This window comes from Dipodomys merriami, unplaced genomic scaffold (genome assembly GCF_024711535.1).
Source record: "Dipodomys merriami isolate MVZ:Mamm:240054 unplaced genomic scaffold, mDipMer1.0.p SCAF_17, whole genome shotgun sequence".
In the NCBI taxonomy this organism is placed as follows: Eukaryota; Metazoa; Chordata; class Mammalia; order Rodentia; family Heteromyidae; genus Dipodomys; species Dipodomys merriami.
In genome coordinates, this window is record NW_027203048.1 from 11,551,682 (window position 1) to 11,567,896 (window position 16,215).

Sequence of the window (16,215 nt, forward strand, 5' to 3'; positions counted from 1 at the left end):
GGGTAGAAGGATCACTGGCTCCATGCCTAGGTGAGGGATGAGACTAGATGCCTTTAAGACTCCTTCAGGGGTGTGGACTTACATTCCTGCAAGGCTAATTGTTGGAACACCAGCAGGGAAGGGACAGGATGCTTCCAAAAGGGACCTAGAGTTGTCAGGGGACCAGTTTCCCAAGCCAGTCTCCCCTCCCCCACTTCTGCTCCTTACCAATGCAGGAGACGCCATCCTCTGCCAACACTGTCCCATGGTCACAATAACAGATGACCTTGTGGCTCTTGGGGTCCATGTGACATTCGTCTACCTCACAGTGACTGCAGTTGAGGTAATGCTTGATATTCACTTCCCCATGGCCTTCCATCACTGGGGACAAGGAGGGAGGGTCAGTCTTGGGACAAAATGGAAGACTACCCTGCAATTCCATGCCTGGCCTTTGAGCTTTGTCTCCAGCAGCCTGCTGTGGCAGCTCATCTCTCTATAAGGAAGTCTCCCCTGTCATCTGATGAGTGTGTAGAGTTTGTGTGTCTTGTGTGTGTGTGTGTGTGTGTGTGTGTAGACCCTTAGGTTGGTGACGCAGGTACACAAGTCATCATGGCTGCCTTTTATAGCACTGGTCTGTCTTGGTGGTTGTATCTAGCCTCCATGCCTACTTAAAACCACACACCCTGATTTCCCGAAACCTTGATGAGATGAGCCACAGAAAGACGTGTCTGCAAGGGGCCCATGATCATGCCTTAGGATCCTGATGACCTGTCGATACCCTGAGGTGTTAGCTTGGTGTGAGGAAGTTTGTTCCACCCCCTTAGCAGAGTTAGAGGTACCTTTTAAAGCCGGGGTATACAGGATGCCCAGTGGACTGATGAAGGAAACCCCATCTTCCCCATCCATTTCGGGATCATTGTTGGAGGCAGCATTGCCACCTGCGGCAAATCAGTGAAGAGTTGGACACAGATGTGGGTGCCGAGATCTCAACACATATGCGTGTCAATGGGGCATGAAGCTCTGGCCAAAGCCAGTGGGTGTCAGGGGGCCCTGGGGTCAGGGGAGGTGGGAGGGAAGGGAGGTTCAGGGCACAGAGGCTGCCTTTGGAAATTCGGTTGGCTTCATGGGCCCCTTTCCTCTCCAAGCTGAGGCCAGATTCCTAGTCTCCCCCACTCTGCTGAGACCCTACTAGTGTCTCTAGGCTGAAATACGCCCTGGGCTTCTGTCCCGGACAGCCCTGGAGAAAGGCACTTAGGAGAGGTTACCATTGTCACCGGGGTAGGGTAGGATATGGGAAGATGAGCCCCTGTGCCTTCAGACTCCTGTCCCTCCTTTCATTTGGGGCTGGGTTCTCTTGGGGCTCCCCCCCCCACTGGGTCCCTCCCACCACCCAGGGACTGGAAAAGAAGAGCATGCAGTTAACCTAAGCATCTTACACACAGCATCAGAGCAAAACACAGACAGGAAATAGCACAGGCACAGGACATGCAGGCAGTGCATCCTGATCTGGGGATGGGGTACAGCCAACTTCCGGCAGCCTCTGGGGCTCCAGGAGGCTCTTTGGAAGGCAGCTGGGGACAGTGGCAGGCCACTTGTGGAGGGTGCCCACTGGGGCCTCAGGAGAACAGTGGGAGCTCTGGCAGCTGGAAGGTTGGACAGAGAACCAGGAGCTGTTGAAACCATAGACCAGCCCTTTCTAGAGAGGCCAGGCCACTGGAAGGGAGGCATGATTTTGGAGGAGTCTGGGTTATCAGGTCAGCGGGTCCTTGGAGGAGCTCAGGGAATAGTCTGGAAAGCCAAAGCCCATCTTCAGCTTTGGGAGCGATCAATGATCTCCTGGGATCTTGATGCTGTTGCTAAGGAAGCCTGGAGGCAGGATGCTGGCTCGGAAGCCATCACCCTACCTCTGGCTGTTTGGGACCAGGCAGAGGGGAGCGTGCATTGAGTGCAGCCACATCAGGGTCCACACTGGGCATGGGGGAAGGGGTGGGCCAGGAGGGGACAGGGAAGGGAGGGGCCTAGGACTAAGAAAGGGGAAGGGAGCGACACCTTGAACATGAATCATCTTTACCTATATATCCTCCGCCTCCTCCACCTGAGGAGCACCCCCCTCCACCCCCTCCGAAACCCCCTCTTGTCTCCCACCCCCACTTCTTCATGGCCTGGGGGCAGGAATGTCCTCCAGCAGCACCCTCCAGCAAAGACTTTCCGGCCCAGAGCAAGGAAGTATTATCATTCCAGCCGCCTCCACCACCTGCAGGCGAAAGGGGGTGGGGGGGGGGGAGGAGAGAGAAAGAGAGGGAGAGAGAGAGAGAGCAGACAACTCCCTGAGGATCTGGCAAGGCTGGAGGTAGGGTACTGCACCTGTCTCAGTTTCCTAGAAAACCAGTAACATGCCATGGGCACTAGGGAGATATGTTGGCCCACAGCTTGTTTGCATAGATTGTGCCTTGTACCCTGCTTCATTTAGAATCTGGGGACAGTAAACATGACTAAACTCCATGTCCTCCAGCCCCCAAATTGCTGCACCTTGGTTCATTCACTGCTTCCATTCTGACAAGAGCTGGAACCCCTGTTTTGCAGCTAATTGTCAAGAGCCTGCAGAGGTCAAAGCCCTGGGGTTTCTTGCCCAAGTCCTAGACCAGGTACCAGCTGGCTAGCTGTGAAACCCAGGCCATGGACTTTCCCACTCAGAGCCTCAGTTTCCTCACCTATAGCTGGAAGACAATAAAAGCACCTCCTGGCGTTGATATTAGGAGAGAGTGTGTGACATGTGCCACAATGTGCCAGGTTGAGGGACTGCTGAGAGTTCAGAGATGACTTCATGTCAGCCTGCTTTCCCTGCTCCCTGGCCAGAGGCACCCCAGAAAGGAGGGGGTGGTACTCAGGGACAATGGCAGCCACTGAACTCTTGCAAAGGAAGTTCATCCAGATCAGTGAGCCTGAAGTGTGGCCACTGGTTGACTATGGATCAACTCGCCCCTTTATTGTTCCATATGCCATTTCACTTCAGTAGACATCTACTCCAAAGACCCCAGCAGACAATGGTGATGGAGACCCACTTAGAGGTTGCAGAATCAGCAGTGGAGCAGGTTGGGGGTCTGGGGGGTGGGGGTGCCTGCAGGACTGTAAGGGTTAACCTGATAAAGGGTGTTCTGGAAGAACTCTTGGCTTGAGGTCCTCCCAGCCCTAGGGGGCAGCAGAGAGATATGGGAGAGCTTCAAATGGAGATGACTATGTCTTAGAAAGAGGCAAGAAGGTGGGTGTGGAATACTACAGGGCACACCAAGCGGAGCCAAGGCCCTCCGGCAGCTTTGGAAAGGGCAGGGCTAGGGTTTTTTTTTTTTTTTTTTGGTCGGCCGTGGGGCTTGAACTCTGGGCCTGGGCGCTGTCCCTCAGCTCTTCAGCTCAAGGCGAGCGCTCTACCACTTGAGCTACAGCGCCACTTCTGGTTTTCTGGTGGTTTATTGGAGATAGGAGTCTCACGGTCTCTCCTGCCCGGGCTGGCTTTGAACCACGATCCTTAGATCTCAGCCTCCTGAGTAGCTAGGATTACAGGCGTGAGCCACCAGCGCCCGGCTTTTTATAGATTGATTTTTTTTTTTTTTGATCAGTCATGGGGCTTGAACTCTGGGCCTGGGCGCTGTCCCTCAGCTCTTCAGCTCAAGGCTAGCGCTCTACCAATTGAGCCATAGCACCACTTCCAAGGGCTAGGGTTTTGAGCTTGGCATTTGCGGGGTTGACTGGCTTGGGAAGTCTCAGGTCAGCAAGGTGGCTTCTAGGGTCCCAGGACACTACCTGTCCTCCTGTCTTTGATAATACCACCAAGAGCCAGAGTTCTTGGCATATCAGTGACCAGTGAGTAAGATAGCTTCAGGGTAGAAGGGTGTGTGGGTGAACTGAAGCCTAGACCATTCTGGGGAGATTTCGGAAGGAGAGCAGGGCTTGTTGGGCTTTTACCTGCGGCTCCGGAATTGCCGTTGAGCCCTAGAACCGAGGAGTTATTTTCCAGTCTCTCTGGGTGAAATGTGTCTGTCTTTGCACCATAGGCTCTGCCACCTCCACCAGCCGCAATGATCAAGGGCACAGGTACTCCATCTTTTATCTGTCCAGGGAGGAGGCATTCAGAGATGAAGAGACGAGCTAGGGATCCATGAGGAAGACTCTGAGCCCTGGTTTAAAGGCTTTATCCTGATTGTTTGCAGGAAAGTGGGGTGACCTCTCTACCCCAGTGTGTGGTGTCATAGGAATCCATTCTCACCAGCTCCTATATCATTTGGGGTTCAATCAGCACAGTAAAACCACTGGAGTAGCTGGGTGCCCTATCTTATACCTGTAATTCCAGCTACATGGGAGGCAGAGGAAGGATCTCAGTCAGAAGCCTCGGGGTGGGGGTGGGGGGAAGTATGAGGCCCTACCTGAACACTTACAGCAAAAGAGGGCTGGGGATGTAGCTCAGCTGGTAAAACACTTGCCTGTCAAGCTTGAGGCCCTGAGCTCAAATGCTCGTACTGCCAAGTGAAACTCCAAAACAAAGAAATAAAAAAGCCTAATTGTGGCACATATGTATATATCTATTAATAGATTATAAATGGACAAGGATGGATCTTGGAGCCTGCTTACCCCAGCCCTTTTCCTGAAGATTCTCAGAGAAGAGTGGTTTCTGTTGATTAGAAGATCTTGTTACCCTCTCTTTCCTCTCCATTTTTAAGCATTTCTGGTTCAGACCTTCCAAGGTCATTGAAGCCCTCAGCATCATTGTCGTTATGAGAGCACTGAGCAAGTGGCCCCTGCCTTTACTTTCTGCTCTGGCTGCAGTAATGTCAGACAAGTTGACCTTAGGGTAGAAAGCTGACCCATGAGGGCCAGAGGACCATCTGGACCCCTGAAACAGGGTGGCAGAGGCTTGGCATGGTGCACAGGAATACTCTCTCTTGAGCAGATGGATCATATGTCTCTCTGGGTTTCTGCTTCTCAACTTTAACAGGAGATAAAGCATCCAAGAAGTTTCTATCTGGGTTGTCCTGAGGCTATGGTACCGCCATGTATGCAGAGCTCTGCAAGCAGATCACTGCACACAGATTACTGTGCAGATCACTGCCCAGAGATCACTGCCCAGAGATCACTGCACACAGGGTCTTGGGAATCTGGCTGAGCAGACCTTGATCTCACCTTAAACACATATGTAGCTCCACCTCCACCACCTCCTCCTCCTGCCCACTCATGTACACTTCTGTTCACGCGGATTTCTTCTTCTATCACATTGTTCTCTCCAATGCAGACTTTCTGGATTAATTGGTTTGTCTGTAGAAATGAAAAGCACATTATGTTTATATCCGACCAGGGTTTACCACTTTCCAGCAGACAAATCTTGTATATTTCTACAGATAGGATCAGACTAACTCTCAAATAAGTTATGGTTGAGATGAGGAGACAAAAGCTCATTTTCAGCAAAGGAATGATTAGGGAAGGGTCACAAGGACAACTTAGATGCAGAATGCTATGAGAATTTGGGAGAGAGAAGAGAGGCTCTAGAGCTGAGTGATGGACAGGGAAGAATAGTCTCGCGAAGAGGTCTTTTAGTTGGGCCAGGAAAGATCAGAAGGGTTTTTAACACAGAGAGGAGGAAAGCCAGGTCATTTCAGGAGTGGAGAGCTGCCGAACAGAAGCCCCAAAGGAAAGATGGAATAGGGTTCTGATGAAAAATACTAGTGTCTCTTTCCCAGAAAAGTCTACCTTTGGTTAGATAGTCCAGGAGGACCGGTTAGCATCCTGTAGGCTCCAAAGAAGGAAGGACAAGGCCTCAGGTGTTGAGATAGATAGACTGGAGAGGGTATAAACTGAGGCAGGTAGTGGGATTGAACTGGACAGTCAGATCATGGCAGAATGACCTGGAGACAATCAGAGATAGACTCCACCTCTGGGCAGTGGAGAGCCACTGAGATTTTTAATAAAAGTATAGCTTTACAGCATTTTGGGAACAGTATACAACAAACAAATAAGAACAACAATAACAACAAAACAAAATGAAAAAAAGTATCCAACCCACCAGCCAACCAGTCAACTCACCAACCAACCCACCAATGAACCAAGGAACAACAGTGGAGGAACAGACTCAGATTTCATTCCCAGCTCACACTGGGAGTCATCTCCACATCCCTAAGTAGAGTTCTCCATCCTGTACGAGAGGGATGAATCTTGGAGACAGACGACTTGGTCTCACTACCTACATTGGGGGACAGTCTCCTGATCCTAGTGGACAGGAATAGTGAGCGGCCTAATATGGTGTGTCTCACACATTAGGGGTAGGTAATGGCTGTTATATATTTTATTCGACTTCTGTGCCTTCCAGACTTCTAGTGGGAGTCAGGTGCTGGGGATTCCCTGGACCCATTTTGGGAGTGTCAGAATCCTGGTGTCTTGAAAGAAAGCAATGCCTTAAAAACAGCCCCGCCTCCCTGTGGGATACCACAGCTCTGAGGAATTCTCTAAACATCCGAGGAAAATGACTTTTCTTTCACTGAACTGAAAAAAGAAAAGCCAACAAAACATGAACTTTCCATCAAATGCTGCTATGTAACCGGTCAGCAGACATAGCAATTCATCTTGAGTCATTCCTTATGCCGAGGCATTCGAGGAAGCTAGCAATGGGGGCCAGAGAAATTTCCAGATAAGTGGCTGAGATGCAATTTGCTTTGTGGCATTTTAGATCTAATGATGGAAATAATTGTGTGTGTGTGTGTGTGTGTATGTGTGTGTGTGTGTGTGTGTGTGTGTGTGTATGTGTATCTATGTGGAGAGAGAGAGAGAGAGAGAGAGAGAGAGAGAGAGAGAGAGAGAGAGAGAGAGAGAGAGAGAGATTGAGTAGGTTTAGTGTGGATGGAAGGCTCTGAGCTGCTATTGTAGAGAGCTAACATTTCTCTCCTATACGCCATCCAGTCTGGCAGTACATCGTCAGCAGGGTGACCTGGAAGCAGGCATGGGGAGCAAGTATAATGTGTTGAGATCAGGCCTAGAGGCAGGAGAGAGGATGTGGGTTGTTAGTTGGGCAGGGCATTTATTTGTTTGTGACAGCATCTCTCTATGTAGCCTGGGTTGACCTGGAATTCACCATCTTCCTGCCTTATTGTTTTCTAGTGCCGGGATGACAGGTATGCACCACTATATGCAGTCAGAATGGGCTCTTTCTGGCTTTTACCTCCATAAATGGAGGGGCTGGCTACCCAGTATGAGCCAACAGTATAAGAAAACTTGCTCCTAAGCACTGCCCTCCCTCCTCCTCTCCTGAGGATAGCACATCTCTTCTGGAGACTGCTTGAGTGGGAAGATGAGGGTAGTGGGGCTTGAGGATGGTCTTGCATGTAACTTAGGTGGGATCCATGCCAATGGCCTGTCCCTATTCCTTTCTTTAAGTTGGGAGGGGCAGGAAGAGGGTCCTGTGGAACAGTTGCATTCTCAGCCTGCATCTTGCTGACCCGCCAGCAGTACCAATCTGGTGCTGGTGAGTGCATAGAATATTTTAAACTCAGGACTTCGAGCTATCCAGGCAGGTGTTCTACCACTTGATCCATACCTCTAGCCTCATTTACTCTACATATTTTCAGGCAGAGTCTCACTTTTTTTCCCCCATGTGAACCTGGACCACAATCCTCCTATTTATGTTTCTTCTGCATCTGTGATGATAGGTACACATCACTTTGCCCCAGTGTTTCATTGGTTGAGATGATGGGCTCTGGCAAGCTTTTTGCCTGGGATAGTCTTGAACTGTTATACTCTTAAGTAGCTAGGATTACAGGCATTAGTCTCCCGTGCCTGGCTCTGATGCACTTCTTCATCTAACTCCCATGTCTTCATACTTTTGTAAGTACCCTTCTACCTTTTCAGCTCCTCTGCAGATCTCTTACTGGTTCTTCTTCTTTTTCTTGACTTCTAAATGCTGGAGATCCCCAGACTCTATCCTTAGTCTTCTTCTCCATCTGCCTCAAACCCAAGGCCATCTCATCCTGTCTGAACACTATGCTGATTTCTCCCTTGTTTCTTTGTCCACTAGATCTTTGTCCAAAATTCTAGCGACTGGTCTGTTTCCTGTTGTCTATATGAGATTTGTACTTGGCAGAATCTGACAGACTTTTACAATCAGCAGGTCTGACCTTGGTATGACCTTACCCCCAATGAGTTCCCCAACCAACGGGATGGCCACTCCCTTCTTCCAGGGGTTCAGACATAGCTCGTGAAGTCATCTTTGACTCTTTCTATCTCTCAGATCTTATCAAATCGGGCAGGAGATCCTTTTAAGTTTCACTCAAAATAGGCTCAGAACTCAATAACTCAGTAAAATATGCTCAGAATTCACTGCCTACATTGTTACCATCCTGGCCCAAGCCATTGTCATCTGTTGCCCAGATTAATGCAACAGCTCTTGAATCCATGGTGTGTGTGTGTGTGTGTGTGTGTGTGTGTGTGTGTGTGTGTGTGTGTGTGTGTGTGTGTGGTGTGTTTGGTCTATTTGTCAAAGCTCAGTCAAAGTGAGCCTTTTATATCACTATTTAACTCAACATCCCCCAGTGTGGCCTGGATATGTTCCAGTGGTCTGATTCAGCTTCATTACCCCTGATCTCTCTTATCTACCTTTCCTTTTGCTCCCTCATTCCATCACACAGACATGCACACTGAGTAGTCTTGGCCTTTTCCCAGATAGTTCCCACCTCATGCTTGAATGTAACCTCTTTGTGAGCAAAGAACTCTTTTGAGCATTGAATACATGCCAAGTCCCTCCAACAGTGACTGGCCACCGTAGGTACTCAATGCTTATTTACTGAATAAACTGGAATGAGTCAAGAGCTATTTGACTCATGGGCTGGCTTTTCCTGGTATCTGCCTTGCAGGTGATGGTAGTGACAGGATTTAATTTAGATCGATGCTTCTGCCCCCTAGGGGACACAATGGAAAGGGGGCATTTCTTTTTCTTTTTCTTTTTTAGCAGTATTAGAGATTGAACTTGGAACCTCGTGCTTGCTAGGTCTGTGGAGGCATTTTTGATGGTAATTTTTTGAGACTGTACTGGCATTAAGTAGGTAAAGGACAAGGAGACTTGTTAGATAGCCTATAATGCAAAAAATACCAACAACATCTCTATTGATTTAAACTCATGGTCTAAATAAGGTTTGGAAGTAACTGGAGGAACAGGGTTGAGCAAGGCTCTTTCTCTTTCTCTCTCACCCTCTCTTTCTCTTTCTCTTTTTCTCTGTGGTGTGTGTATAAGGGGGCAGTTTCCAGCACCTGGAGCCTACTCCATGTACTAGGTACTCAGAGATGGCCAGAGAAAATTGGAAATGGAGTTAGTGCTTAAAGATGTTTTTTCTTCCTTGCCAAACATCTAGGAGAAGGGATGACTCTTCCCATGTGTCCATGCTATGTCCATCCCGACCAGCAGAGGGAGCTGTCTTCAGACACTGGCTGAGAATCGTGTCCTGCCTGTTTGGGAACTCTTGTGCATTCACAAAGTTTAGAGGAAGTAGGCTGATTAATAAAAATGATAAAGTGCAGCAAACCAGAGGAACAAGTAGATTACAATTGAATTAAAAAAAAAGACACAGTCCTTTGAAAAGACATAACTGATTACAATCCAATCAAGTAAAAGTCCCTTGTAGAAGTCAATGCAATCTCTCTGCTTAGATGAAAGAATTACATTAGCACTCAATAAATTCCTGTGAAAATTACAGCGGCCTGTAATTTAATGACTTAATATATTATAACAGGTTGGAAAGTCCTGATTATAGTTGCTAAATAAAAGTTGGAGTGGCGTTATTCCTTAAGTAGAAGGTTGTGCCTGTCAAGCTCAGTCCTTGGGCTTTGTGTTCACAGCAGAGGTGGGTGGCTGGGGGAGGAGGGCTGGGCTGTACTTGCTGCTTTGTGGGCTCCCAGCCTACAGGTTGGGAGTTAAAGAGTTCTGAGTTTATTTTGTGGAGCTGAACTGCTTTCTTGGTGTCTAATCTGCCCTCCTAGGATGTTGGGTCAGTTCCTGGGGCATTGGATGGTAACTCCCTGCCCCAGCCTTCTTTTTGTGCTGACCTTTGGCCCTGCCCAAGCAAGGACTTGTGCCCTATAGGGTGCTGAGTTCCTGCTAGGCCCAGGCAACACAGCCAGCATCCTGATGCCTCCAACGCAGGCAAAGGAAGGCACAATGGAAGTGCCAGGGGTTTGTACAGCTGCTGCTGCTGAAGTCCTCACTGCTCCATTCTCCTGGGTATTTTAGACCACTCTGGGCTTTCTCAGATCCTGCTGCTGGAGTTTGCTCTTTTTGACAGCTCTAGAAATCCTGGTGGGATCAGAAACACAATCAGAGGCTGTCTCTGGGATTGCAGAGACTTCTGGCGATGCATTGTAAATAGAGATGGGAAAAGGGGCCATAGAAACTGAGGCTGGAGCAAGTGTAAGGCACAGCAAAATCAGAAGCCCAGAGCTCTGGGACATGCTGTAAGTGGTTTGGACAAATTCCTACTCCTCTGTGGTCTCCGTTTTCCTCATTTGTGAAAGAGAGGAATTGGGCTATAAGGTATTCTGGCTCCCAGTCTGTGCTTTTTATGTTTAGTCACACAAATAATAAATGTCAACATAGGGCTGGGAAGGTGGCTCAGTGGTAGAGCACTTGCCTTGCATGCATGAAGCCCTGGGTTCGATTCCTCAGCACCACATAAGCAAAAAGAAAAAAAAAGCCAGAAGTGGCACTGTGGCTCAAGTGGTAGAGTGCTCGCCTTGAGCTGAAGAGCTGAGGGACAGCGCCCAGGCCCAGAGTTCAGGCCACACAATGGACCAAAAAAAAAAAAAAAATGTCAACATATTCTTTTTGTACTGGTGTCATACATTCTTGATTAAATTTACCCAATTTAGTCCCCTTCCCAGAAGTAACCCCTGTGAACTCTACCTTTCTGAACTTATTTCTGTGCATGCATGTATACCTAAATATAACCTGGAGTCTGAGATCTTGAGCTTAATGCAAAGTGACTTACTCTCCTCCCCCCATATTTATAATAATATGATTAAAGATGACAGTGTACTAGCAAGCAAGTTTAGGAAGACAGCTCTAACTCACATTTCCATGAAGAAGAGTAATCACAGATAGGAGTCAGATAGGAGTCATTCAGATAGGAGTCAGCCCTTTAGATTTTCTTTTTGTGTGTGTGTTTGTGTGTGTGTGTGTGCTGGTACTGGAGCTTGAACTCAGGGCCTAGGCACTGTCCCTGAGCTTTTTTGCTTACGGGGAGTGCTCTACCACTTAAGCCAAGCTCCACTTGCAGCTTTTTGGTGGTTAATTGAGGATAAGAGTCACATAGACTTTCCTGTCCTGGCTGGCTTTGAACTGTAATCCTCGGCTCTCAGCTTCCTGAGTAGCTAAGATGACAGGAGTGAGCTACCAGTGCTCAGCATCCCCTGACTTTTTAAAGTCAATTCATCAAACCTGTGATTTGGCCTTGGCACCTGTGGCGATATAAAACTCTAAACCCAGACATTGCCTACAGTCTCATGTATATTTTGGCCCTGCAAAAGAAGGGCATCCTGGTAGAATGAGGGTTGCAATTTGCTCCCCCTGACTGTGAGCTCCCAGCAGGGATGCAGCAGGCGTTGGTTCCCTCGGAGGTGAGTGCAGGGGACTCTGGGAACTGCCCTGGTCACTTACACTGGGGCAGGCATCCTCCCCTTGCTGTCCAACCAGGATGTACAGTGTGTCATCCTTCTCCAGGTTGAAGATGCCCAGCACAGACACGCCGTGGGACCTCATCATGGTGTTCTTCCCGCCTTTCCCACCGGCAGCTCCGTAGCCCGAGATGCTGCAACAGAACATAGTTCACTGAGTCCCAGTACAGGAAGAAGATGGACCCCTCCTGTCAACCCAGTAGCTTGGGTGGGGGAGGGGGTGTGTGAGAGGCGGGGACAGACAAGCACATCATCACTGTGTCTGTGAGCTCTGACTCACATCAGCCTGGTGACTGGGGCCATGGTTTCCCAAGCACCCAGAATCCATTGTGAATTTCCCTGTCTAAGACCAAAAGACTCACGTGACTTTAGAGTAGTAACTTAACCTCTCTCTTCCTTTTTTCTGTATCATGAAGAAACTAAGAGAACTCACATCCTATTCCACAAGTGTTAGAGAAACTGAAGGAATTCCGACGTGTCTTAAGCATTGTGGCTGTGGCACAGCAGGTGCTAGGATTCCTTGTGAGAAGTCTGAGGAATGGTGGTGGGAGTGGCCACTGATTTGATACATGGATTTAAGGTCTCCCCCTGGGGTCTGGAAACAAGGAGTGTCAACACCCAGTGATAGAGGAGAACATGTTTATGAGCACCACATTGTTTGCTCCCACCCACCAGCAACTCCTTCTGGAGCAATCTGTGTACAGACAGCAAACAACCAATCACAATGAAAATAAAAACAGAGGGTGGGGAGGTGGGGCTATATCTGCTGCTGCTTAAATTGTTGAGACAAGAGTTGAGCAAAGAGGAGAGGAAATGGAGCTCAATTCCTGAACTATGTCAGAAGAGCAGCCTGTCTTAAGAACAGCTAGTATACCAGCTGATGAATGCTAACAAATGTCTCCCCAGAGACCGGCTGCCAGGCAAAGGGGCTCCAGAGGAAGTTCATGTCCCTGTGTGTTCAGATCCAAAGACCTTTATGAGGAGGAAGGGATGAGAGACAGTTTTGTTCCCATGTATACATGATGGCTGATGTGCAGCTCTGGGGAATGCTTGGGTTCCCAGCATGCAAAGCGCCTCCTGGGGCTCTCCCCAGGCACAGCATGGAAGGCCAAGGTAGAATCTCAGTATCAGGCACGGATTCATCAGAGCTTCTTGAATGTTGGGAACAGTGTGAGACTATGGGACAAGAAGAGACCTGAGCTGGATTGCAGACCCTTCAAAGGTCTTGTGAAGAAATGAAGACGGTCATATTATGCAAAAAGGAAATCCCACCATAAGAATGGCTATATTAAGGAGGCAGCATGGAGGGGAGCTGGGCCTCTAAGATGAGCTGGTTGAAAGCCCCAGGACACTGTGAATCCTTGTGAAATGTCCAGGTCATCAAGTGTTTGGGGTCAGGGGAAGCTGGAGGACTGTGAAGGTGCCAGAGGCCTCCATTGGTAGCGGTGTTGGCATGGAGAGCTAAGGTTGGCTTCACAGCAGAACTGACATCTGGGAGGATTCTCAGACAAGCAGAACAGGGGTATAGGTAGGAGTCAGGGCTTGTGTGACCAGAAGTGAAGAGGTGGGACTCTATGGGGGGGTCCAATCACTGTAGTTGGTTGGAGTGGGGAACATGAGGGTCGGGAAAGAGACCAAGAGCTAAGGACAGAGCATCCTTCAATGAGCCAGGCATCATGCATAGGGACACACACACACACACACACACACACACATACACACACACACACACACACACACACACACACACGGTAGAAACAAATAGTAGATGCTATCCATCTTTTTTGATAGATGAGGAGACTGAGGCTCAGAGACATTAAATAACTCACTTAAGCTGTGGTTCACTCTCACACATTCTCTTCCTGGGAGGGCACATCCTTTCCTGTGTACAGGGATGCACAAGAGGGGGTTTGAGAAAAGGCGGGTATACCCTGAGTCTCCCCCGACCCTCAGCAAACACTCCAGATCCAGTAGACATGGACGCGTGGCAAGGGCCATGGGAAGGCCGGGAAAAGGAAGGCTTATGGGCAGAAGTCATGTGGACGCAGACTTAGTTAACTCAGGGAAGGGAAATGAGAAGGGGACAGTGGCCATGGGGATATGACTTCCAAGAAAATGTGTAGGCTGAAGGCAGAAATGTGCACAGGCCCCAACTCTGTGCTGCTTACTCCGGGGCTGTGGATGCTCAGAAAACTCCTGCGCATGGCAGAGGGAGCTTTTACCTGGCTTATTGCTGTCTGTCATTTGCATTCATCTGCATACATTATGAATAATTTTGAACTGCTCCATGTGTTTAAATTTAGCCAAATGATTATCTTTTAGACGTTGTTTGTTCCTGACTCCCTTCTTCCCCCTTGAGTCTTCAGATTTCTCTTGTTCTTTCAACCAAATCTGACCACCAGCTCTGTCTAGGTCTTGACCTGGTAAGGTGGGCTGAGTTACATACTGGTTTTAGTCCCCACTGTTGGCTGTGCAATTTGGTTAACCTCTCAGAGTGCCTTTGGCTTCTGCTACCATGGAAGAAAGTGAGGACAAGGACCCTTTGCTTCACTGGTGAGGAAACATGGTGAATGTGAACACACTACAAACTGGTGCGAAGCCAAGGGCTCTGGACTGGGCTCAGATCTATGGATTCCAGAGTCAACAGTAGAGTTTTGCCACTAGGTGTTGGCAACTGGAAATTACTTTCCTGGTTGCTGGCTGGACCCTTACATTCCACCTCCCTCCAGGCACTGACCTTGACCTTGCCCCTGAGTCAAGAAACATATCTATTAGCTGGGTGACCCTCTTTGAGTCCCTGCTTCTCTCTCTATAGAAGGGAAATAATAATAGCTGTGAACATTAAATAAAATGGTGCCAACTAGGTGCTGGTGGCTCACACCTGTGATCCTAGATACTCTGGATGCTGAGATCTGAGGATTGAGATTCAGACCCAGGCAGGAAAGTCCATGAAACTCTTATATCAAATTAACCATCAGAAATCTAGAAGTGGAGATGTGGCTGAAGTGGTAGAGTGATAGCTTTGAGCAAAAGAAGCTTAGAGACAGTGCCCAGGCCCTGAGTTCAACCCCCAACATGGTACACACACACACACACACACACACACACACACACACACACACACACACACACACACACACACACACACACACAGGCGCCTATCAGAGAGATAATTCACTGTCTAGAGGAAAGCTAGGGACTAGCCACTATTAGGACTCATTTCTGTCGTCTTCTCATTTCTGTCCATTTCTTCCATGGGTGGCATATGGGAGGCAGAGAGGCTGAATGAAGCAGAGGCCAGCAAGAGGCAGATCAGGGCAAGGCCATGGGTACTTGGGGTCAAGGAGCCACTTCTGCACAGCATTCAGAGTCGCTAGAACCAGCAATTCTCAGTCCCTAGACCCTGCAAACTACATTACACAAATCTACTCCGGAATAATAGCCTCTGAAACTCACTCCTCAATCCTTGTAAACAATTTCTTTTTGATGGTTGACAAATGACAAGAAATTAATATACCTGCCACTCAAGTGGGGGAAAATGACTCGCAGTGATTCCAATTTGCTGGAAATTACAAGATACTGCCCTCGACGAGTTGATGCTGTAATTTTTTTTTGTTTTTCCCCTTGTCTAAATCCATGTCCCCTGGTCAGAATGGATGTTTATTGGGTTTGCATTTTGTATTATTGACTGTGAGCTATTGTTACCTGATGTAATTGAGTTGTGAATCTTTTTTAAGTAAAGAATTAGCTGCAAATCAAAGTGGCCGCCTGCTGGATCCCAAAATGACAGCACAGCTGGTGTGGAGCCTGTTGGCAATGTGCTGTCCGTGTGCGGGGGAGGGGATGCTAGGGGGAGGGGAAAGAGAGGGATCTTCCCCCACCCCACCTCCAGACTTTGTCAAAGCACATATTCCTTGCCTGCACCACCCTCCAGATGTCTGGCAGACCTACACCCAGTTCTGGCCTCTGCCTCTAACTCCTGGTGAGACCTTCCCCCTCCCTCCTGGGGTGTTGCTTTCCTCATTTGTCAGAGGAGATCCTACAGGGTTACTGGGAGAACACAGGAGGTGTGGGAGTGTACCCAGACATCATCAGTAGGATGGTCATCGTATCCAAATGGGTCACTTGGGCAATCAGGTGACAACCCCGAAGGCCAGTGTTGAAGGGGCTGATTGTGGATACTCCTTGGTAGAGGCCACCCACTTCCATTCTTGTTACAGCCATAAGAGAGCCTCAGGATCCACGTTTTCCCTTAGCACCTGACTGATGGAGCCATAAGCATGGCTCCAGAGCTGGCAGGGACCTCAGGGTTTGCTCTGTGAGCCCCTCCCTCCCCTCCCCCCGTGCCCCATCCTGCACTTGGAGAGGCTGGAGAGGGGGTAGGCAGCTTTCAAGATCACATGGGGACTGACCTTCACCTGCTCACCCTGTACTCCCCCCCTCCCCATGCGTCTCCAGTTTTCATGGCTCTGTGTCCTTTATAGTGGTGGCTATCTGTTACAATCACTGAGGCAACTGATCATGCCTTGGGATCTATCTTCT

General features: G+C 48.8%; 1 protein-coding gene across 1 annotated transcript in view; it reads right to left on the reverse strand.

Moving 5' to 3' along the window:
- Positions 1–16,215, reverse strand: part of Alk (ALK receptor tyrosine kinase) — a 713,950-nt gene that overhangs the window by 38,528 nt on the left and 659,207 nt on the right. The window contains exons 13-18 of the mRNA XM_070025303.1: positions 11,657–11,807; positions 5,152–5,283; positions 3,940–4,084; positions 2,051–2,233; positions 819–917; positions 208–360 (exon numbers count right to left, since the gene is read on the reverse strand). Coding sequence (XP_069881404.1) covers positions 208–360; positions 819–917; positions 2,051–2,233; positions 3,940–4,084; positions 5,152–5,283; positions 11,657–11,807 — 863 coding nt within the window. The remainder of the gene's footprint in view (positions 1–207; positions 361–818; positions 918–2,050; positions 2,234–3,939; positions 4,085–5,151; positions 5,284–11,656; positions 11,808–16,215) is intronic.